This window comes from Gymnoscopelus microlampas (genome assembly GCF_963454915.1).
Source record: "Gymnoscopelus microlampas genome assembly, chromosome: 8".
Taxonomy (NCBI): Eukaryota; Metazoa; Chordata; class Actinopteri; order Myctophiformes; family Myctophidae; genus Gymnoscopelus; species Gymnoscopelus microlampas.
In genome coordinates this window covers 20,068,105-20,094,122 of record NC_139945.1, presented here as the reverse complement: position 1 = coordinate 20,094,122, position 26,018 = coordinate 20,068,105, and the positions used below count along the sequence as shown (strand labels likewise).

The 26,018-nt window shown below is 38.9% G+C and overlaps 1 protein-coding gene across 1 annotated transcript in view; it reads right to left on the bottom strand.

The window, feature by feature from the left end:
- Positions 1–16,419: 16,419 nt before the first annotated feature.
- Positions 16,420–26,018, bottom strand: part of hif1al (hypoxia inducible factor 1 subunit alpha, like) — a 33,837-nt gene continuing 24,238 nt past the window's right edge. Inside the window, exons 10-15 of the mRNA XM_084064906.1 lie at positions 23,026–23,195; positions 21,852–21,950; positions 20,084–20,229; positions 19,036–19,153; positions 17,764–17,881; positions 16,420–17,211 (exon numbers count right to left, since the gene is read on the bottom strand). Coding sequence (XP_083921032.1) covers positions 17,147–17,211; positions 17,764–17,881; positions 19,036–19,153; positions 20,084–20,229; positions 21,852–21,950; positions 23,026–23,195 — 716 coding nt within the window. The 3' untranslated portion in view covers positions 16,420–17,146. The remainder of the gene's footprint in view (positions 17,212–17,763; positions 17,882–19,035; positions 19,154–20,083; positions 20,230–21,851; positions 21,951–23,025; positions 23,196–26,018) is intronic.

Below are 26,018 nucleotides of genomic sequence, written 5' to 3'. Positions count from 1 at the left end.
TTCTCCATTTACAAAGATGACATCAGATATACAAACATCAGATATCTCTGCTGCTGCAGTCTAGCACTGGTGGGTCCAATGCTCCCAGCACTCCAGGCTGGCATTTCTATGCCACATTAAAGCAAAAGGATTGTTCATGATGACAGTATTTGTGAATATTAACTGAATTTCTACTCAATTGGTATAGTAGTACGTTTCAGGCAATTTAGAGTTGATTGGTAGTACTTTGTAGTGACACTTTTTTTGGTCCCTAACATTCATCGAGCTCTGGACTTAGTACATTTATTTTTTCACCATTGGGACACTACCGAAACGAAACCGAAACGAAAGTTAAATCCGAAAAAATCACTAAGTGTGGAGGGCAACAATTTTTTTTCTGTTTTCGTCACTCGTCACTTTTCGTCACTACAGAAACGGAAAAAAAAATTCACAAAAAAATCACTACCAATCAGCTTTAAATTGCCTGAAACGTGCTCCTAACAGGTTTATGGGGGAACATTTTTTTTTCTGTTTTTGTCACTCGTCACTTTTCGTCACTACCGAAACGGAAAAAAAAAAATCACAAAAAAATCACTACCAATCAGCTTTAAATTGCCTGAAACGTGCTCCTAACAGGTTTTTGGGGGAACAATTTTTTTTCTGTTTTCGTCACTCGTCACTTTTCGTCACTACCGAAACGGAAAAAAAAATTCACAAAAAAATCACTACCAATCAGCTTTAAATTGCCTGAAACGTGCTCCTAACAGGTTTTTGGGGGAACATTTTTTTTTCTGTTTTCGTCACTCGTCACTTTTTGTCACTACCGAAACCGAAAAAAAAAATCACAAAAAAATCACTACCAATCACTTTTAAATTGCCTGAAACGTGCTCCTAACAGGTTTTTGGGGGAACAATTTTTTTTCTGTTTTCGTCACTCGTCACTTTTCGTCACTACCGAAACGGAAAAAAAAATTCACAAAAAAATCACTACCAATTCTGTCACATACAGTATATGATCCGAGTGCTGCGTAAACATGAAGAAAAGAAACACCTTTGTATTTCTCCATTTACAAAGATGACATCAGATATACAAACATCAGATATCTCTGCTGCTGCAGTCTAGCACTGGTGGGTCCAATGCTCCCAGCACTCCAGGCTGGCATTTCTATGCCACATTAAAGCAAAAGGATTGTTCATGATGACAGTATTTGTGAATATTAACTGAATTTCTACTCAATTGGTATAGTAGTACGTTTCAGGCAATTTAGAGTTGATTGGTAGTACTTGTGACACTTTTTTTGGTCCCTAACATTCATCGAGCTCTGGACTTAGTACATTTATTTTTTCACCATTGGGACACTACCGAAACGAAACCGAAACGAAAGTTAAATCCGAAAAAATCACTAAGTGTGGAGGGCAACAATTTTTTTTCTGTTTTCGTCACTCGTCACTTTTCGTCACTCGTCACTTTTCGTCACTACCGAAACGGAAAAGAAAATTCACAAAAAAATCACTACCAATCAGCTTTAAATTGCTTGAAACGTACTCCTAACAGGTTTTTGGGGGAACATTTTTTTTTTCTGTTTTTGTCACTCGTCACTTTTCGTCACTACCGAAACGGAAAAAAAAAAATCACAAAAAAATCACTACCAATCAGCTTTAAATTGCCTGAAACGTGCTCCTAACAGGTTTATGGGGGAACATTTTTTTTTCTGTTTTTGTCACTCGTCACTTTTCGTCACTACAGAAACGGAAAAAAAAAAATCACAAAAAAATCACTACCAATCAGCTTTAAATTGCCTGAAACGTGCTCCTAACAGGTTTTTGGGGGAACAATTTTTTTTCTGTTTTCGTCACTCGTCACTTTTCGTCACTACCGAAACGGAAAAAAAAATTCACAAAAAAATCACTACCAATCAGCTTTAAATTGCCTGAAACGTGCTCCTAACAGGAGCTACCGAAACGGAAAAAAAAATTCACAAAAAAATCACTACCAATCAGCTTTAAATTGCTTGACACGTGCTCCTAACAGGTTTTTGGGGGAACATTTTTTTTTTCTGTTTTTGTCACTCGTCACTTTTCGTCACTACCGAAACGGAAAAAAAAAATCACAAAAAAATCACTACCAATCAGCTTTAAATTGCCTGAAACGTGCTCCTAACAGGTTTTTGGGGGAACATTTTTTTTTCTGTTTTCGTCACTCGTCACTTTTCGTCACTACCGAAACGGAAAAAAAAATTCACAAAAAAATCACTACGAATCAGCTTTAAATTGCCTGAAACGTGCTCCTAACAGGTTTTTGGGGGAACATTTTTTTTTCTGTTTTTGTCACTCGTCACTTTTCGTCACTACCGAAACCGAAAAAAAAAAATCACAAAAAAAATCACTACCAATCAGCTTTAAATTGCCTGAAACGTGCTCCTAACAGGTTTTTGGGGGAACAATTTTTTTTCTGTTTTCGTCACTCGTCACTTTTCGTCACTACCGAAACGGAAAAAAAAAATCATAAAAAAATCACTACCAATCAGCTTTAAATAGCCTGAAACGTGCTCCTAACAGGTTTTTGGGGGAACCATTTTTTTCTGTTTTCGTCACTACCGAAACGGGAAAAAAAATTCACAAAAAAATCACTACCAATTCTGTCACATACAGTATATGATCTGAGTGCTGCGTAAACATGAAGAAAAGAAACACCTTTGTATTTCTCCATTTACAAAGATGACATCAGATATACAAACATCAGATATCTCTGCTGCTGCAGTCTAGCACTGGTGGGTCCAATGCTCCCAGCACTCCAGGCTGGCATTTCTATGCCACATTAAAGCAAAAGGATTGTTCATGATGACAGTATTTGTGAATATTAACTGAATTTCTACTCAATTGGTATAGTAGTACGTTTCAGGCAATTTAGAGTTGATTGGTAGTACTTGTGACACTTTTTTTGGTCCCTAACATTCATCGAGCTCTGGACTTAGTACATTTATTTTTTCACCATTGGGACACTACCGAAACGAAACCGAAACGAAAGTTAAATCCGAAAAAATCACTAAGTGTGGAGGGCAACAATTTTTTTTCTGTTTTCGTCACTCGTCACTTTTCGTCACTCGTCACTTTTCGTCACTACCGAAACGGAAAAGAAAATTCACAAAAAAATCACTACCAATCAGCTTTAAATTGCTTGAAACGTACTCCTAACAGGTTTTTGGGGGAACATTTTTTTTTTCTGTTTTTGTCACTCGTCACTTTTCGTCACTACCGAAACGGAAAAAAAAAAATCACAAAAAAATCACTACCAATCAGCTTTAAATTGCCTGAAACGTGCTCCTAACAGGTTTATGGGGGAACATTTTTTTTTCTGTTTTTGTCACTCGTCACTTTTCGTCACTACAGAAACGGAAAAAAAAAAATCACAAAAAAATCACTACCAATCAGCTTTAAATTGCCTGAAACGTGCTCCTAACAGGTTTTTGGGGGAACAATTTTTTTTCTGTTTTCGTCACTCGTCACTTTTCGTCACTACCGAAACGGAAAAAAAAATTCACAAAAAAATCACTACCAATCAGCTTTAAATTGCCTGAAACGTGCTCCTAACAGGAGCTACCGAAACGGAAAAAAAAATTCACAAAAAAATCACTACCAATCAGCTTTAAATTGCTTGACACGTGCTCCTAACAGGTTTTTGGGGGAACATTTTTTTTTTCTGTTTTTGTCACTCGTCACTTTTCGTCACTACCGAAACGGAAAAAAAAAATCACAAAAAAATCACTACCAATCAGCTTTAAATTGCCTGAAACGTGCTCCTAACAGGTTTTTGGGGGAACATTTTTTTTTCTGTTTTCGTCACTCGTCACTTTTCGTCACTACCGAAACGGAAAAAAAAATTCACAAAAAAATCACTACGAATCAGCTTTAAATTGCCTGAAACGTGCTCCTAACAGGTTTTTGGGGGAACATTTTTTTTTCTGTTTTTGTCACTCGTCACTTTTCGTCACTACCGAAACCGAAAAAAAAAAATCACAAAAAAAATCACTACCAATCAGCTTTAAATTGCCTGAAACGTGCTCCTAACAGGTTTTTGGGGGAACAATTTTTTTTCTGTTTTCGTCACTCGTCACTTTTCGTCACTACCGAAACGGAAAAAAAAAATCATAAAAAAATCACTACCAATCAGCTTTAAATAGCCTGAAACGTGCTCCTAACAGGTTTTTGGGGGAACCATTTTTTTCTGTTTTCGTCACTACCGAAACGGGAAAAAAAATTCACAAAAAAATCACTACCAATTCTGTCACATACAGTATATGATCTGAGTGCTGCGTAAACATGAAGAAAAGAAACACCTTTGTATTTCTCCATTTACAAAGATGACATCAGATATACAAACATCAGATATCTCTGCTGCTGCAGTCTAGCACTGGTGGGTCCAATGCTCCCAGCACTCCAGGCTGGCATTTCTATGCCACATTAAAGCAAAAGGATTGTTCATGATGACAGTATTTGTGAATATTAACTGAATTTCTACTCAATTGGTATAGTAGTACGTTTCAGGCAATTTAGAGTTGATTGGTAGTACTTTTTAGTGACACTTTTTTTGGTCCCTAACATTCATCGAGCTCTGGACTTAGTACATTTATTTTTTCACCATTGGGACACTACCGAAACGAAACCGAAACGAAAGTTAAATCCGAAAAAATCACTAAGTGTGGAGGGCAACAATTTTTTTTCTGTTTTCGTCACTCGTCACTTTTCGTCACTACAGAAACGGAAAAAAAAAATCACAAAAAAATCACTACCAATCAGCTTTAAATTGCCTGAAACGTGCTCCTAACAGGTTTTTGGGGGAACATTTTTTTTTCTGTTTTCGTCACTCGTCACTTTTCGTCACTACCGAAAAAAAAAAAATCACAAAAAAATCACTACGAATCAGCTTTAAATTGCCTGAAACGTGCTCCTAACAGGTTTTTGGGGGAACATTTTTTTTCTGTTTTTGTCACTCGTCACTTTTCGTCACTACCGAAACCGAAAAAAAAAAATCACAAAAAAATCACTACCAATCAGCTTTAAATTGCCTGAAACGTGCTCCTAACAGGTTTTTGGGGGAACAATTTTTTTTCTGTTTTCGTCACTCGTCACTTTTCGTCACTACCGAAACGGAAAAAAAAAATCATAAAAAAATCACTACCAATCAGCTTTAAATAGCCTGAAACGTGCTCCTAACAGGTTTTTGGGGGAACCATTTTTTTCTGTTTTCGTCACTACCGAAACGGGAAAAAAAATTCACAAAAAAATCACTACCAATTCTGTCACATACAGTATATGATCTGAGTGCTGCGTAAACATGAAGAAAAGAAACACCTTTGTATTTCTCCATTTACAAAGATGACATCAGATCTACAAACATCAGATATCTCTGCTGCTGCAGTCTAGCACTGGTGGGTCCAATGCTCCCAGCACTCCAGGCTGGCATTTCTATGCCACATTAAAGCAAAAGGATTGTTCATGATGACAGTATTTGTGAATATTAACTGAATTTCTACTCAATTGGTATAGTAGTACGTTTCAGGCAATTTAGAGTTGATTGGTAGTACTTTGTAGTGACACTTTTTTTGGTCCCTAACATTCATCGAGCTCTGGACTTAGTACATTTATTTTTTCACCATTGGGACACTACCGAAACGAAACCGAAACGAAAGTTAAATCCGAAAAAATCACTAAGTGTGGAGGGCAACAATTTTTTTTCTGTTTTCGTCACTCGTCACTTTTCGTCACTACAGAAACGGAAAAAAAAATTCACAAAAAAATCACTACCAATCAGCTTTAAATTGCCTGAAACGTGCTCCTAACAGGTTTATGGGGGAACATTTTTTTTTCTGTTTTTGTCACTCGTCACTTTTCGTCACTACCGAAACGGAAAAAAAAAAATCACAAAAAAATCACTACCAATCAGCTTTAAATTGCCTGAAACGTGCTCCTAACAGGTTTTTGGGGGAACAATTTTTTTTCTGTTTTCGTCACTCGTCACTTTTCGTCACTACCGAAACGGAAAAAAAAATTCACAAAAAAATCACTACCAATCAGCTTTAAATTGCCTGAAACGTGCTCCTAACAGGTTTTTGGGGGAACATTTTTTTTTCTGTTTTCGTCACTCGTCACTTTTTGTCACTACCGAAACCGGAAAAAAAAATCACAAAAAAATCACTACCAATCACTTTTAAATTGCCTGAAACGTGCTCCTAACAGGTTTTTGGGGGAACAATTTTTTTTCTGTTTTCGTCACTCGTCACTTTTCGTCACTACCGAAACGGAAAAAAAAATTCACAAAAAAATCACTACCAATTCTGTCACATACAGTATATGATCCGAGTGCTGCGTAAACATGAAGAAAAGAAACACCTTTGTATTTCTCCATTTACAAAGATGACATCAGATATACAAACATCAGATATCTCTGCTGCTGCAGTCTAGCACTGGTGGGTCCAATGCTCCCAGCACTCCAGGCTGGCATTTCTATGCCACATTAAAGCAAAAGGATTGTTCATGATGACAGTATTTGTGAATATTAACTGAATTTCTACTCAATTGGTATAGTAGTACGTTTCAGGCAATTTAGAGTTGATTGGTAGTACTTGTGACACTTTTTTTGGTCCCTAACATTCATCGAGCTCTGGACTTAGTACATTTATTTTTTCACCATTGGGACACTACCGAAACGAAACCGAAACGAAAGTTAAATCCGAAAAAATCACTAAGTGTGGAGGGCAACAATTTTTTTTCTGTTTTCGTCACTCGTCACTTTTCGTCACTCGTCACTTTTCGTCACTACCGAAACGGAAAAGAAAATTCACAAAAAAATCACTACCAATCAGCTTTAAATTGCTTGAAACGTACTCCTAACAGGTTTTTGGGGGAACATTTTTTTTTTCTGTTTTTGTCACTCGTCACTTTTCGTCACTACCGAAACGGAAAAAAAAAAATCACAAAAAAATCACTACCAATCAGCTTTAAATTGCCTGAAACGTGCTCCTAACAGGTTTATGGGGGAACATTTTTTTTTCTGTTTTTGTCACTCGTCACTTTTCGTCACTACAGAAACGGAAAAAAAAAAATCACAAAAAAATCACTACCAATCAGCTTTAAATTGCCTGAAACGTGCTCCTAACAGGTTTTTGGGGGAACAATTTTTTTTCTGTTTTCGTCACTCGTCACTTTTCGTCACTACCGAAACGGAAAAAAAAATTCACAAAAAAATCACTACCAATCAGCTTTAAATTGCCTGAAACGTGCTCCTAACAGGAGCTACCGAAACGGAAAAAAAAATTCACAAAAAAATCACTACCAATCAGCTTTAAATTGCTTGACACGTGCTCCTAACAGGTTTTTGGGGGAACATTTTTTTTTTCTGTTTTTGTCACTCGTCACTTTTCGTCACTACCGAAACGGAAAAAAAAAATCACAAAAAAATCACTACCAATCAGCTTTAAATTGCCTGAAACGTGCTCCTAACAGGTTTTTGGGGGAACATTTTTTTTTCTGTTTTCGTCACTCGTCACTTTTCGTCACTACCGAAACGGAAAAAAAAATTCACAAAAAAATCACTACGAATCAGCTTTAAATTGCCTGAAACGTGCTCCTAACAGGTTTTTGGGGGAACATTTTTTTTTCTGTTTTTGTCACTCGTCACTTTTCGTCACTACCGAAACCGAAAAAAAAAAATCACAAAAAAAATCACTACCAATCAGCTTTAAATTGCCTGAAACGTGCTCCTAACAGGTTTTTGGGGGAACAATTTTTTTTCTGTTTTCGTCACTCGTCACTTTTCGTCACTACCGAAACGGAAAAAAAAAATCATAAAAAAATCACTACCAATCAGCTTTAAATAGCCTGAAACGTGCTCCTAACAGGTTTTTGGGGGAACCATTTTTTTCTGTTTTCGTCACTACCGAAACGGGAAAAAAAATTCACAAAAAAATCACTACCAATTCTGTCACATACAGTATATGATCTGAGTGCTGCGTAAACATGAAGAAAAGAAACACCTTTGTATTTCTCCATTTACAAAGATGACATCAGATATACAAACATCAGATATCTCTGCTGCTGCAGTCTAGCACTGGTGGGTCCAATGCTCCCAGCACTCCAGGCTGGCATTTCTATGCCACATTAAAGCAAAAGGATTGTTCATGATGACAGTATTTGTGAATATTAACTGAATTTCTACTCAATTGGTATAGTAGTACGTTTCAGGCAATTTAGAGTTGATTGGTAGTACTTTTTAGTGACACTTTTTTTGGTCCCTAACATTCATCGAGCTCTGGACTTAGTACATTTATTTTTTCACCATTGGGACACTACCGAAACGAAACCGAAACGAAAGTTAAATCCGAAAAAATCACTAAGTGTGGAGGGCAACAATTTTTTTTCTGTTTTCGTCACTCGTCACTTTTCGTCACTACAGAAACGGAAAAAAAAAATCACAAAAAAATCACTACCAATCAGCTTTAAATTGCCTGAAACGTGCTCCTAACAGGTTTTTGGGGGAACATTTTTTTTTCTGTTTTCGTCACTCGTCACTTTTCGTCACTACCGAAAAAAAAAAAATCACAAAAAAATCACTACGAATCAGCTTTAAATTGCCTGAAACGTGCTCCTAACAGGTTTTTGGGGGAACAATTTTTTTTCTGTTTTCGTCACTCGTCACTTTTCGTCACTACCGAAACGAAAAAAAAAAATCATAAAAAAATCACTACCAATCAGCTTTAAATAGCCTGAAACGTGCTCCTAACAGGTTTTTGGGGGAACCATTTTTTTCTGTTTTCGTCACTACCGAAACGGGAAAAAAAATTCACAAAAAAATCACTACCAATTCTGTCACATACAGTATATGATCTGAGTGCTGCGTAAACATGAAGAAAAGAAACACCTTTGTATTTCTCCATTTACAAAGATGACATCAGATATACAAACATCAGATATCTCTGCTGCTGCAGTCTAGCACTGGTGGGTCCAATGCTCCCAGCACTCCAGGCTGGCATTTCTATGCCACATTAAAGCAAAAGGATTGTTCATGATGACAGTATTTGTGAATATTAACTGAATTTCTACTCAATTGGTATAGTAGTACGTTTCAGGCAATTTAGAGTTGATTGGTAGTACTTTGTAGTGACACTTTTTTTGGTCCCTAACATTCATCGAGCTCTGGACTTAGTACATTTATTTTTTCACCATTGGGACACTACCGAAACGAAACCGAAACGAAAGTTAAATCCGAAAAAATCACTAAGTGTGGAGGGCAACAATTTTTTTTCTGTTTTCGTCACTCGTCACTTTTCGTCACTACAGAAACGGAAAAAAAAATTCACAAAAAAATCACTACCAATCAGCTTTAAATTGCCTGAAACGTGCTCCTAACAGGTTTATGGGGGAACATTTTTTTTTCTGTTTTTGTCACTCGTCACTTTTCGTCACTACCGAAACGGAAAAAAAAAAATCACAAAAAAATCACTACCAATCAGCTTTAAATTGCCTGAAACGTGCTCCTAACAGGTTTTTGGGGGAACAATTTTTTTTCTGTTTTCGTCACTCGTCACTTTTCGTCACTACCGAAACGGGAAAAAAAATTCACAAAAAAATCACTACCAATCAGCTTTAAATTGCCTGAAACGTGCTCCTAACAGGTTTTTGGGGGAACATTTTTTTTTCTGTTTTCGTCACTCGTCACTTTTTGTCACTACCGAAACCGAAAATAAAAATCACAAAAAAATCACTACCAATCAGCTTTAAATTGCCTGAAACGTGCTCCTAACAGGTTTTTGGGGGAACAATTTTTTTTCTGTTTTCGTCACTCGTCACTTTTCGTCACTACCGAAACGGAAAAAAAAATTCACAAAAAAATCACTACCAATTCTGTCACATACAGTATATGATCCGAGTGCTGCGTAAACATGAAGAAAAGAAACACCTTTGTATTTCTCCATTTACAAAGATGACATCAGATATACAAACATCAGATATCTCTGCTGCTGCAGTCTAGCACTGGTGGGTCCAATGCTCCCAGCACTCCAGGCTGGCATTTCTATGCCACATTAAAGCAAAAGGATTGTTCATGATGACAGTATCTGTGAATATTAACTGAATTTCTACTCAATTGGTATAGTAGTACGTTTCAGGCAATTTAGAGTTGATTGGTAGTACTTTGTAGTGACACTTTTTTTGGTCCCTAACATTCATCGAGCTCTGGACTTAGTACATTTATTTTTTCACCATTGGGACACTACCGAAACGAAACCGAAACGAAAGTTAAATCCGAAAAAATCACTAAGTGTGGAGGGCAACAATTTTTTTTCTGTTTTCGTCACTCGTCACTTTTCGTCACTCGTCACTTTTCGTCACTACCGAAACGGAAAAGAAAATTCACAAAAAAATCACTACCAATCAGCTTTAAATTGCTTGAAACGTACTCCTAACAGGTTTTTGGGGGAACATTTTTTTTTTCTGTTTTTGTCACTCGTCACTTTTCGTCACTACCGAAACGGAAAAAAAAAATCACAAAAAAATCACTACCAATCAGCTTTAAATTGCCTGAAACGTGCTCCTAACAGGTTTTTGGGGGAACATTTTTTTTTCTGTTTTTGTCACTCGTCACTTTTCGTCACTACCGAAACGGAAAAAAAAAATCACAAAAAAATCACGAAAAGTGACTAGTGACGAAAACAGAAAAAAAAATGTTCCCCCAAAAACCTGTTAGGAGCACGTTTCAGGCAATTTAAAGCTGATTGGTAGTGATTTTTTTGTGAATTTTTTTTTCCGTTTCGGTAGTGACGAAAAGTGACGAGTGACGAAAACAGAAAAAAAAATGTTCCCCCAAAAACCTGTTAGGAGCACGTTTCAGGCAATTTAAAGCTGATTGGTAGTGATTTTTTTGTGATTTTTTTTTCCCGTTTCGGTAGTGACGAAAAGTGACGAGTGACGAAAACAGAAAAAAAAAATTTCCCCCAAAAACCTGTTAGGAGCACGTTTCAGGCTATTTAAAGCTGATTGGTAGTGATTTTTTTGTGAATTTTGTTTTCCGTTTCGGTAGTGACAAAAAGTGACGAGTGACGAAAACAGAAAAAAAATGTTCCCCCAAAAACCTGTTAGGAGCACGTTTCAGGCAATTTAAAGCTGATTGGTAGTGATTTTTTTGTGAATTTTTTTTTCCGTTTCGGTAGTTCCCCCAAAAACCTGTTAGGAGCACGTTTCAGGCAATTTAAAGCTGATTGGTAGTGATTTTTTTGTGAATTTTTTTTTCCGTTTCGGTAGTGACGAAAAGTGACGAGTGACGAAAACAGAAAAAAAAATGTTCCCCCAAAAACCTGTTAGGAGCACGTTTCAGGCAATTTAAAGCTGATTGGTAGTGATTTTTTTGTGAATTTTTTTTTCCCGTTTCGGTAGTGACGAAAAGTGACGAGTGACGAAAACAGAAAAAAAATTGTTCCCCCAAAAACCTGTTAGGAGCACGTTTCAGGCTATTTAAAGCTGATTGGTAGAGCACGTACACCACTATCTCTGCATTAATTACAGCAGTGTCCTACCTATTCTGAAGAAAACCTGGAGACTGGCAATTTGTAATTTTTTGTTATCAAAGATTTGCTGCGGACATGGACATGTCATCCCGTGGACACTTTGATGACCCCTGTTCCTGAGCCAGGAATTTGAAGCCAAACCATTGCATTGTAGGCTAGCACATGGCTGATCTTACCATGGCTGTCTAAAAAACATGCATACTTTAGACTTCCACATTTTCTCAGCAACTATAACAAGTTCAGATTTTTCTGAACTTGTTATTGTTCTGAACTGTTGTTACTGAACTGTTCCTGTGTAATACAATGCTTGAGGATATTTCTATCGAATGGGGAACTTGCAACATCCTCTTGATAGGAAATGAAAAGGAGAAGTAATATATTTGTTTGCGGTAAATGTCTCTCAGGGCTGAAGATCCGGTCACATATATCAATGGATGGGTTCAGTCATTGATACAAGCATAGTAATTGTTTCCCCATTTCAACCAGACACTGACATTCATTTCCATATATTGTGTAAGAGAATAGTGTTTGCAGAGGCTAAACCAAAAACTGTACTGTGTGTATGTGTTGATCCACGCATGGAAGCAGCTTGGCATTCTGGCCCCCCTGGCAACACACCACACTGTACGCCCTAACTTCTTTTTTTTAAACAACCCCTCCCCCCGACAGACACACACACACCTTTGGTGACCGCTTTGAGTCCATTAACCACTTATGCCCCGTACAATGGTGTTGCATGGGGAAAATAGCAAAAAAAAGTTTGACAAAAAAAGCTGACAAAGTTTGTAGATCAGCAATTTTTGCTACTGTATTTGTTGTGCAACATCATGCAAAGTACATGTGGTTTAAATGGTTAAACCCCAAAGGACAGTTAGAGTGTGTGTACCAGTAATATAAATGTGACAAACACAAGCACAATATTAAAAGTAATTTATTGTCATCCTGATTAGTACAAGTCATAGGATCCAATCCTATGTATCGGCAAATGTTAAAAGTACACTAAACGTATTTTTTTTTGTTAGATATCGAAAGGCACAATAAAAGTTTAGAAGAATGAATATGTTTATATGTAAACTATGCTCGTATATGAAAATGAAACTGGTTCATGATACTAATAAAATGTTTCTTCTGTAAAACAAAAGAAAATACATTCCTCAGAATCCTCAGAGTCATCGATCACACACTTTCAAAATGACATTGCTGTTCTGAGATTGCTGACTCGAACCCTTACAATTGATCAAGAATGCCTTGGGAAAACTGGTCCTACATTTTCACATCTCCCTCTTCTGCGTTCCCTTCACTGGTGGCTATCCGCATCCAATTCAATACACTTGTGCTGACCAACAAATCAATCAAGGGCATGGCATCCACCTCTTCCCCCACACAGGATGTCTGTCCCTCCCTTCCCTACTACACCCTGGCCAACACTCCAAGCGTCCTAGACTCTTCTCCCTCAAATGACAGTCAGTCAGAACTGCAGACTAAATCCACACTTTCCACCGCAGTATGAAAACTCACCTGTTCAGACTCTACTTCACCCCCTAGAACTCTTCATCATTATACATTGCAGATGTATGTTGGTTACTTCTTCACAAATGCTAAGAATGTTATTTAGATAGCAGTGTTTAGACAGATGCAAAATTTGATTTTGAACCCATTAAGACCTGGAACGCATCTGTGTCACTTAAAATTTCTTTGGCTATTCAAAAATAGCAGATATACAAGCTCATAGCACGGCACCGAGTGCCGCGCTATGAGCTTGTAGATCTGCTATTTTTGAAAAATCTTGAAAAAAAAAAAGTAAAAAAAAACAAAAAAACTGTTGGATTTGGAAAAGATTTTTAAGAATCGCCTCAGGTCTTAATGGGTTAAATATAATGAATAAATATTATTTTTTAAATGAGAAAAAAAAAATATATATTATATATATATTTTTTTCTCATTTAAAAAATAATATTTATTTTTTGAGTAGCCAATAATTTTTCTTTACCCCTTTTCTTCCAATTTAGTCATTATAACAATTACCCCTCCCCAGACACTTCTGTGTTGTGGCTGCTATAGCACACTACCGGCCCACCTGCCAGTGAGGAGCCCCCACCGGGAGGACATAGCGCTTCCGTTCCTACTCCTTCCGTTCAACACCCCAGACTGATGCTGCCCCAGACCAAAGGAGTCAGTGACAAGGACTCCCCCTCCCAACCCGGCCTCCCTCCCCTGAACATGGCCATTTGTGTTCGTTGTGACAGACGCTCAGCCAAGCCGGATGCACCCTGCTGGAAATGAACCCCTAGCTAATCTTGAACTTTGTGTTTGTAGAGGACTTGAATTGGGCCATTTATATCATTCAAATAAAAGAAGAAAATAAAATTACATTTTAAAATCCATGGATATACAAAACAAAAAACATCCATATCTGAGAATATGATCTAGCATTGTAGTATTTCCTAAAGCATAATAGAGAACTGTGCTTCAAACCAACATCTGCTTATCAGAAGCCTAATCAACAACATAGAACTCAAAATGTCATATATGTCAATATGGGACAACATTTGTCCCATATTGTTTGCACAGATTAGCGCTAAAACATTGTTTCAGTACAAGTTACATGGATTATATGATGATAAAATATACTGTATGCATGATAGAAGCAACAAACTAGACCTGTATTAAAAAAACACACAATATATAATATTACATTATGTTATATTTAACTTAGGTGCCAGATGGGTGTGGTTTGTCACGCAACACAATACATTTGGAGCCGGCGTGTTTAGACAATCCCAGAGAAGTGTTTTAGAGTCAAATCAGTATACTTCTTAATTAGTATACTTCTTATAATTCTCCATGAGTAGGGTGACCAAATATTCAGCCCCTAAAACAGAGAGCCTTAAGTCAATGTGCACGTTCATCGTGTGCACACGCACGGCCAGTCATGCAAGTTCATGCACGTGCACATGTAGTATACGCACCAGGTGTCGCATACAGGCAACGACTGATTGACAAACATCAATTGACACGCAATGCATTTGTTCATGTTTTCTGATTGGTTAGGTGAGCATGTTTACATGAAATGATTATTATTATTTAAACTATTATTTATACCCTAACCCTTATTTTAATTTTGGCGAAAACCTTGGACAATTTCACAGTGAATGTTGAAAACCGGGACATATTAGTGTTTTAGAGATATTTATCGGGACACGCAGCTTGAAAGCGGGACAATCCCGGACATCTGGTCACCCTACCTATGAGTGACAACTCACCAGGCTGTAACTGAATTGCCATGCTGAGGTGACCTCCACCCATCTGGTTACTCAAAAGTCATAAAACAAACAATATTGACTATCATCACATTGAATCCAGGTCTAGAACAAATATGTACCTGGTGGATAGTACAGTAACAGTAGTCCCACACACAACAGGAAACAAAAATAAATGCTACCATCATAATTTATACTTTTCAAAAAGGTTTAATATTTAAAGTATAAAAAACATGTACGTAAAAAGATGCCACTGAATAATCAGTTGACTGATTATGGTTTGACTGATAGCAATACACTCATTACACTGCGAAGTGTACCACATCAGGTCAAACAGTCGAGATACGTGAGTTGAGAACAGTAACCTGATTTAATTTGCCATGTTCTTGTATTGTCCTGGCAACATGGCAACCCCTCCCCCATCTCACACTGACAAAGAAGAATGGAGCACATGACTGAGAATTGTGGAAACTTGCAAGTGTCATATGACATGACCATGTTGCTTGCCTATTATCCCTGGGAATCATTTCCATTGATTGAAGGGGCTACAGGTGTGGACAAGTCATGGACTGTATTTTTGGAAGTTCTCTGTGTTAGGCTAAAGTCACAGCCAGTGTGTGAGTGTGTGTGTGTGTGTGTGTGTGTGTGTGTGTGTGTGTGTGTGTGTGTGTGTGTGTGTGTGTGTGTGTGTGTGTGTGTGTGTGTACGTACAGTGTATACTGTGTCATACACCATCTGCCATAAATCTATGGTAGATGTCAACAAATTCCTGCCACTGAATATCTTGAGGTAAAATTGGAACGTTTGTTCCAAAGTCGACCACTGTGCGCTTGTACAGTACAGTAAAGTACAGTACCACTGCATATAGATATTGGTTACCCGACCTGGGCTGCATAGTATTTGCAAATAATTCAAGTGCCAGATGAATGTGGTGTGCCACATGAGACATTACAATGTGTGACGTTACAACTTAAAGTAATGCTAGGTAACTTTTTCAATAAAACTAAAGTTAAATTGTATATCTTTTGTGAGTGGCAAATGTTTCACAACACCCACTCCATGAATTTCACCCCCGAAAGCCTTTTATTTATATATTTTCTATTGAACATGGTCGGGGTTGACTGTCCCGCGAAAATGACGTCATCTGGCCGGAAAATGGAAGCGGAAATGCACCGGTTTCCTGTTTGGCCAGGAACTACTGCACCAGTTTCCTGTTTGGCCAGGAACTACCGCGCTAATAACAAAAAGGAAACTCACGCTGATTTTAACAGATTGTATGATTTGAAGAACGAAAAAAAAAACAGAAAAAGAAAACACAGCTCACGGTAACTAAAGCTCCACTGGCTAAGAGAAACGATCCACAGATCGTATAAAACAATTAAAAGAACGCTTTTTGAAACACTTGAAAACAAATGGAATTCTGGGTAACGCAGTGATAAACAAACGGCCTGCAGTGACGGTAATGACCAAAAATAGTTTTTGGGAAATTTGCACTGTACAGCTTTAAGTCCTATAACATTTTTCAAAATGTCACCAAATATTTTATAAAGTAGCCAATCTACAAGCTCACAACGCATCGTGACGTGTTGTGAGCTTGTAGATCTCTTTTTTCAATTAAAATAATTATCACCTATAATGACATGCTCAAATATGGATGCCATGCTTTAAGTTGTTAAAGATAAACAATCAGAATAACATTTCTTATCGTGTGTTTCGCTTGTGTAAACCTCACCCAACTGGTACATCTTGCCTGTAAAAGCTCAGAATTATTATTAGTCTGTTGCTTAAGGACCACCAATATGCTCCTGAATATTGTTCCTTGGTGTATTTTCCCAATTGTTCTACACACTGACTCCAACTGACACTTTATAATTATTAGGAGCATATGCTCCTTCCACAAAAAAAAACTAAAACAAAACATTGACTAAGTGACACAAAGTGAAAATGCCGATCTTACTGTAAAATCCATTTTTTTGTCATGAAGACGATACATATAGTGTAAACAAACAGGTTAAAGGAGGTAGCCCATTTTGGCATTATTTAAAAGTCATCGTCAGCGCTTCTTTCACAGTAATATACTGATTAGCAAATCCCACAGTTTCCACCTTTGGAGAAGCGCGACTATCTTTGTTCAACATGGCCTTATAAGCAACCAAATGTAGTGTTTTAGGACTGTGTACAGTGAGAGTTCTTGTGTGTGTGTGTGTGTGTGCACATGTGATGGAGTCTGTATTCACATACTACATGAGTTTGCGTTTAGTTTGCCGTATGTGTGTGAATCCACTGATGGCTTTCTCACTTTCTCACAGCAGAGCAGCCCATCTAGCAGCTTGATTGACAGGTGCTCCATCAAGTCAGAGGAGAGAGAGGCGGTAAGTCAGGTGGGCGGGCTGTGAAGATGTCTCTCATCAGAGCTAAGGGGTGGGACGGAGGTTGAGGGAGGGGGAAAGAGAAGTCTAATCAGAATAGTGTTCAAATGTTTCTCTCTTTTCCAGGGTTCTGGGGTGTATTTTCTTAACAGCTTAACCACATGAACCCTGCCATCCCTATCCTGGGGCGAACATTCAGTTAAACTAGCAGATCTGCAAGCTCACAACATGTCGCAACGCGTTGCATTGTGAGCTTGCAGATCGGCTATTTTCAGCCAAGACATTTGGTGCAAAAGGTAAGAAAGGAGTGGACCAAGAATAAAGCCCTGAGGGACACCAGTATAGTTATAAGTTTTCACTATTTATGAATGAATATCTTTCTTTATGCTGACAAATGTTGACAAAATAGCGACAGCAGAGTTCATGTGGCTATACATTTGTTTTATTGGCCAGTTTCAGCTGATATGTTAAATTACCACTGAGGGTTTTCTGTGTGTGTGTGTGTGTGTGTGTGTGTGTGTGTGTGTGTGTGTGTGTGTGTGTGTGTGTGTGTGTGTGTGTGTGTGTGTGTGTGTGTGTGTGTGTGAGATATCCAACCTGCTGTATCACAAAGTCCTTGTATGCCTCCTAGAACAGGGTCTCTATCCGTCAACAACTGACTCTGGGGGTGTGGCTTCAAATCCAGATCTGATTGGTCAGTTTCCACCAGACAATCCTGAATACAGCATCCATAAGGCAAGGGTAGAGACAATGGGCCCGATTCACTAAGCTGGTCGTAGATATCAGTGTAAATAACTTGTAAATTAAGTGACTAAAGGAGGGTGTATTTTCTCCAAGCAAAAGACGACGTGCAATTCACAAAGCGGTGTGTAAATCCCTGATATGTGCGGATCACAGTTGTTTCTCATTTTTGCCTGAAGGTCAGAGGCGCGTTCATATGGAGGATCCTTTGCATTGCTCCACGCCTCCATTTAAGACCATAAAGCTTTACAATTCAAATATGGGTGTAAACAGCTTAGTGGATCGGGCCCAATGTTTTTCACCAGTATTAAAAATATCAGTGTAAGCATTGGCCCATGAATTAAACAAACCCAATATATATATATATATATATCAGATAATTGTTTACTATTTTTGTTCTGGTGGGAAGCCTCACTTTCCCTTAACATAGCTTGGTTCTGATTACTGATTACATTCTACGTAACATTTCCCTTTTTTCTTAATCATGTCATTCTATTGCTTATTCTTCTTTGAATTTTTTTCTTATTTCATTGTGTTTGCTTTCATTGTGTTTAAATATTTCCATTATCGCTTTGTGAAAAGCACTCTGTAACCTTGTTAACACATTGTGTGCCAAAACCGTAAATATACAGTTTTGCAAAAAGTGATGATGAGTGCCAAAAAAAGTAAATATACGTTTTTTTTACCTTTGTTTTTTTTAACGTTTTTTTTCTACAAGGGCGGGGCTAGCGCAGCCCTGGAATCACCCATGAACACTCTAAGAAGTAAGGGACAGATGGATCACCGTGCCAAAAAATCTGGCTCCCATCCGCTTCCATTCTATCTCCTTGCTAAAAACCTCTGTATCTCCTTCACTTTTTACAGTGGGCAAAACGAGTCATTCTCGATGCGCGATCGCTCTGCAATGGTGACACGCAGGAGACATGTTGTCGTTCCAGGCTTTAGCCAGGACCATCACGCACCCTGCACACATGTATTGTTTTTCATGGATTGCTCGTCGTGGAGTCTACAGCTTTAAACAGCAACGATGAGATTTCTGGTAATCTGTCATTATAAAATTCGGGCACCCAATGTGTTAAGAAGGGTGCTAAATAAAGATTATTATTATTACTAATATAATTCTCTCACCAGTAATCTGTTGCGGATGGTAAAGAGTACTTCCTGCTCCATGCGGGAAGAGGCGCGTCTCTGTCTCTTGTCCTGAATGAAAACATGGAAGGAAGCATCTTCATCTGGGCCGTGGGTTCTATTGGAGGAGAGACAAAGGACAAACAGAGAAACAAAGAGAGAAAAGAGAGAGAAAAAGAGAGATGGACAGAAGGATTAGGCCAGTGGTTCTCAAACTGGGGTCCAGGGCAGGTACCCTCACGGTTCCTTGAAGGGACAAAAGGAATGACACACTGGAGCATCACAGACAAGTAGGCCTAGATGTCTTTTATTTACAAGGTGCTGGGTAACAGTGACTAACGTTTCGATGCCAAGGGGCGGCAGTGGTTTAGGGGTAGAGTGGCCGGTAGAGTGGCCGGATGGGAGGCGTGAGGTTCCCATTTGGATCCCGGGCTCCTCCAGAGTTAGTGTCGAAGTGTCCTTGAGCAAAGACGCTGAACCCCTAATTGCTCCCGATGAGCAGGTTGGTGCCTTGCATGGTTTCCTCCGCCATCGGTGTATGAATGTGTGTGTGAATGGGTGAATGTAATGTAATGTAACAATCTATGTAAAGCGCTTTGGATAAAAGCGCTATAGAAATGCACCATTTATCCCATTAAGACCTGAGGCGATTCTTTAAAAGGTTTTCTAAATACTAACAGAAAACAAAAAAAAAAAATTTCAAGATTTTTCAAAAATAGCCAAATAAATCTAAAGTGACACAGATGCGTTCCATTTCTTAATCATTAAGACCTGGAACGCATCTGTGTCACTTTAGATTTCTTGGTAAATAACCCATTAAGACTTAATGGGTTATTTACCAAGTGCATCTTCATCAGAGTCATCAGCTGTTACCCAGCACCATGTAAATAAAAGGCATCTAATTTCTTCAATCCTTTTGTGTGCTGATGTGACCTGCTCCTGTGATGCCGTTTCCAAGAAATCCAATGACAGAGAAAATCCAATCAGAAGGACATAAAAGACTCAAAATTGGTCCCCTATTTTGAGACAGTGTCACTGTGTGACCTACCGTTTCCTGTTCACTGCGGTGATGGGTGTTATGGGAGGGTCCGATGTGGATGACAAGGAGGAGGAGGAGGCGGAGGAGGGGATGAACGTAAGCTGGAAATCATCATCCATGGAGATATAAGGAGCCAACATATCCAAGTCCATGTCCTGAGGAGATACAAGTGGAGGGTGAGACAGAACAGACAGACAGACAGACAGAACTGTCACATTGGACCCGCAATGTCTGGGTCCGATGTTCAAAAACCCACCACGTGTCGCAAGTGTTTGAACATTTTTTCATTTAGAATTACGAAAAGGTTGAGAACCACTGATTTAGAAGGCATTTGTAGTATCGGTCATTTTTAGATTTGAGCTACAAAGCTTTATTTTACACTTTGGCTATTCAAAAATAGCAGATCTACAAGCTCATAGCGCGGCACCGAGTGCGGCGCTACGAGCTTGTAGATCTGCTATTTTTGAAAAATCGTGAAAATGTGTGCAAATCTTTGAATATATATATTTTTAAAGCGAATATTTTAAAAACTCAAATCTTTGCTTCTGGGGGGTCCCTGGAACAAAATATTTTGATGGGGGTCCACGGCCAAATACATATAATTTTGGGGGTCCTTGACATGAAAACGTTTGAGAACCACTGATATAGAAACATATGTTTTTCAGAAAACTGTTGGGATTCAGGAGACATGTAGAATCGGCTTCAGGTCTTAATGGGTTAATGGGCTAAACCGCACCAGAGCTTCCAAAAAACATGCAGCTCAACGTCTTGTATCTGGCTACTGATTTGGGGCGTTGGGGACTACCATGACCCACCTGGATGTTACGTTACTGATCTGCACAGAATAAGCCTATTTCCTTACTACATTTCAGAATGACAGAGGAGTGTTTCACTGCTGCTATTTCCAGAAAACAACTTTCACTGTCAACACTACCCACGGTGTGGGCGCTCACTGAAAAACACTAGGTTGCTTGCCCAGTAACTATAACACCCTCAAATAATCACAAATTACATTGATCTGCATGGTACCAAAATCACTCAATTATGCTGGAGAAAATGTAATCACCCCAATAAAACTAATGGTCTGGTTACTGTGTGTGTGTGTGTGCAGGGTTGAGCTGTAGGGGGTACGGGGGGGTACGGCGTACCCTTAGTTCTGACACTGTGGGAGCTGGGGGCGCGCGTGCATGCACCGTCAGCGGCGGTCTTTAACGCCTTAACGTTTAAAAACAATAGCCTCTCAAGGTTCGCGCCGTCTCAATAGCGTCTACCTGGCTGCTTTGCATAACATTAGGCTACTCGAGAAAAGACACGGAATTGAATTGAATGTGTTACATTCCTCTCACAATGACAGACAACATCTCTGCACTGCAAGGTGTGAAGGGGATCGCTTAGCAGAGGACCCAGTTCTCTGAGACAAGACAAAGACAAGTTGTCTGATTATTTTAAGTAGGCCTACTTATGTGTGGGTGAGTCTATGTAAAGGGCTTTTATACAAAATGAAAAGGAAAATAAAATAATTAATTTGAAACAAAAATAAAAACAACAAATTAACAATGCAACAATACAACAAAATAATAATACATATGAGTACATTAATAATCACATGTTGAATACAGTATTTCAACTAGCACTGAGCTGAGTGGCTATGTGCGCGCACGTGCGCGTGCGTGACGTCATAAAATACAGTACCCTTAGTTCAAAAATCCACAGCTCACCACTGTGTGTGTGTGTGTGTGTGTGTGTGTGTGTGCGTGCGTGCGTGGTTAGCACCCACGTGGAACGTGTTTCCGTCCATCCTCTGGCTGTCTTCTGGATAGATGGCAAAGAACCTTTCAACTTTATCTGTTTTCATCTTCCGCTCCTCACTGGGGGGCTGTAACAGGGACAGGGAGGGACAGGCAGATGAGCTGACCGTTTCAATCATTTCATTTCAAAATAAGAAAAAGGAGGCAGAGTCTCTTAACGTGACAACGAAACGTCCCATGGACTATTACACAAAGTTATCATAGATATAACAAACAAAAAAATAAGCTAAATAAATACAGAGCGAAATATACAGTATAATCCCCCCACACATGCATATCAGTATTGTAGTTTTATCTGTTCTTAACTCTCTCAGTGCCAAGCCCCGAGTTATCACAAGTTTTTTCTGAATGCCCTCAGTGCCAGAACGAGAAATCCCGAGTTTTTACTTTTTACTGTGATCGCGCTGTTCTGTTTATTTTTCATCATCAGTTTCGTTTTCTGATTCCTTCAGACTCACCAGGTTCCGGATTCATGAAGCAGATTCCGTTTCTCTTTTTTTTTTCCCGGTCATTTTCGGCCAGAATAGGGAAAAACACGTTTTTTCACACGGTATAAAAAACGAACGGAGAGCTCCACTTCTATTTTCTTTAGTCTGGGTGACGAACAGTCATCGTAGTCGTGTATCACATCGTACTTAAGCCCGATCAGCGATTGTCGAAAACGTCACATCCGGTTATGACATATGGACTATTTGAGCCTGTTTGGGGGGGGTTGAGCGTTAATGGCTCGTCGAACCGGGGGTCGTAAACAACAAAACAAAGACGCAAATATCTATATCAGTGGTTCTCAAACTTTTTCATGTCAAGGACCACCAAAATGATATGTATTTGGCCGCGGACCAAAAATGTTTTTGTTCCAGGGACCCCCCAGAAGCAAAGATTGGAGTTAAAAATGTTCGCTTTAAAAAGATATATATATATTCAAAGATTTGCACAAATCTCCACGAGTGCCGCGATATGAGCTTGTAGATCTGCTATTTTTGAAAAGCCAAAGAATAAAATATGGATAAAGGGGTTAAAATGATTGTGACGCTTTATCAACTAATTTTGCTGGTGACCCCAGGGTACCTCCCCCAAGGACCCCTGGGGGTTCCCGGGACCCCACTTTGAGAACCAATGATCTAGAGTCTGGCTTCTTCTTACCGGTGCTGGCTCAGGGGAGGCTGTTACTGGCGATGCTGACGGAGGAGGAGTGAGGGTGTCGAAGATGGGAGAGAGCAGCTCACGGAGCTCTGGAGAGCACAGTTCCTGAGGACAGCTTGGCACCGAGGTGGTGAGGCTGGGAGGAGAGGCGAAGGACAGCTCCACCAAGTCTGGGAGACAAACACAGACAGAGCTTTAGGTACGCTGTGCATGACGTACCCAGTGGTGTAAAGTAACTAAGTACATTTACTCAAGTACTGTACTTAAGTACAATTTTGAGGTAGTTTTACTTAACTGGAGTATTTCCAATTGTCTATACTTTTACTTCTACTCCACTACATAGAATGTTGTGCTTTTACTCCACTACAATTATTTGAAAACTTTAGTTACTAGTTACTTTGCAGATATAAATTATTACATTATAAAACATACATTAAAGAGCTGGTGCCATGTTTTTACACTTTTTCTGTTTTTCATGTGTCTATGAGGTTGATAGAACTTCATTAAGCCCCCCGGTGGAAGCTTTATGGTGTTTTATGTCTTCTCTGACTATTTGGAGTTTCGTCCTGGAGGCTGAATCGTTGAGAGTCAAACGTGCCAATCCAAAAACAGCGACATACTGACGTAACAAAGTCATACCCACCCACCGCACCTCCCCTCATTATCATTGTCATTTATACTACAACCTTTTGTGGGCGGAGCTGCCTCAAACACACGTGTGTGTGACCATGGCAGGTTGTTCTATGCCTAACTGCTGTGTGACAGCTATCAAACAGTCGTTTCACACTTTGCCCATTGACACGGACAAACGTGATCAGTGGCTTAATTTCATTTATAAAGACAGGATTATTCCCTCAGCCCCCTCTACCAGGCTTCGGGTGTGTAGTTCCCATTTTGTTGATGACTGCTTCACCAACTTAGTGCAAGTCAATATGGGATTTGCAAACAGGAAAGTACTGAAGCCAGGTTCTATTCCGACGATTTATCCTGGAGACACAGAAAGCAGCACTTCAGGAGCGTTACCGGTAAGTAAAAACATCCGTCAGCCCCAATAAAATGACTTAGGAGCATGAATTGGTTTGACATAGCCTTGTGTCTGTGACCTCCCCCACCGTTTAGTTGTGGGATTTAGTTCAGCGTCGATAAAATCGCTTCTGAACATCGTATGGAAAATGTAACGGTAGTCGCGGTAACCTACAGGCGTCAGTTGTTACGACGGTGTGAAGAAATTAATGGATGGGTTGAAACAACCTTTTAAACAGGGGTTTTGTGCCGGTCTTCGTTGAATTCAACGTGCAGAGACAGTGCTGGTCGTGAACGCGCATGGCCGTTTAACATGGCGTAGAGTTCGATCAGGGACAAGCCTCCATGTTAATTCAACGCAGGCTGCCAACAAACTAATGTTTTAAACGGTTGTTTGAGCCCATCGATGCGTTGTTTCACGCCGTCGGAACAACAGACATATGTAGGTTACGGCTAGCTTTTTTTCATTTCATTTTTCATACCATGTTCAGAAGGTAAACGTTTTACAATAAATCGGCAGAACATACCGACGCGGGCGGGACCAACTCGAGTCATACAGTCACAGCCAACGTTAGGGTCGCCAGAGCTAGTTCAGTTGGATTAGATACATAGCATAAGTGATTGTTTGTCAATATAATAAAAAAGAGACAAATTATCTGTGCCTCTGCAAACAAGTGTATTATCAAGGTGGAAATGGCTCTGATGAATACATTATGAGAGCATCTAGTTAGACGTTTTATATGCATATGCCTACTGTAATATACTGTAGCTTATATTTCCATTTTTAAGTAAGGGGATGTATGGAAAGAATACAAAGCCCATTTTAATGGGAATGTCAGGTTGAATGAATACACATGCATTGTAATGATAGTAAAATGTGTGCAGTGATGCTATAAATAATGTCACTGATGTAATGGATACCATAGTCATTGTAAGATAAAGTTCTACATGGTTCACAGGATATTGAACATCACCATGGCACATCTGTAAGAATGTATGACAACTGATGGTTCTGTTTAAGCCTTTTATTTATCCGTTGCACACATGAGCATTTGGGATTTGAGCAAGGGTTGATGAGGCTTTCCGGTTAGGTATTTCTTACTAGAAAAAACAGAAACACATAATTATTATACAATAAAACATCAACAATTTGGCCTAATAGACAATGATGATAGCACTATAAGGAGGAATGGGTAGGCCTACATTAGAGTACTAAACACCACCCAAAACGTTGCATACTATTCTCTGTAGGTTACTGCATTGTAGTGTTTGCATTCAGAGGGATGCTGTGCAGGTAATCATATTGACTGCTATGATGAAGTAGTGCAAACACTTACTGTAGTATAATATAAAATGTTTGAACCTTTTTTTGTTTCCTTCCAGGCTGTACCTTGCAGCCATGCACCAAAACGAAAATAAAAGACGAGAGCTACTCCGAAAGAACGGCGCACCTAACTACCAAATCTGGCACCCTAAATATAAGAAGGGGAAATATTCTCTAAGACCAACAAAGAAGCAGCCAACGTTTAGTAAGTCTGTTCAAATATGTTTTTATTGTACCATCTTCAGAGGGAATAGGTAAATGTAAAATGGAACATGGAATGTGTAAAGTCTAAATAAGTAAACAGGTGTAACCTGTGTAACCTTCCGATTTCCCACTCCCAAATAGAGCATCGCAGTCCCGCCACTTCCTGGTGCCGGAAGTAAATACTCGATGCATTTTTCCCATTGACTTTTCCAAAAATATTTATATCAATCAATTTAAGCCTAGAATCAAGCTATCCAGGATAGCGGTGAATCATGACCATAAAACATTTTTTTCTGTGTTTTTTATTTTATTTTATATTTAATGATATGATATGATATACTATATTTAATAAATAACCTTTGTTTTGCCGTTTTCAAAAAGTTTTTTCACAGAATCAAACGTTTTATGGTCATGATTCACCGCTATCCTGGATAGCTTGATT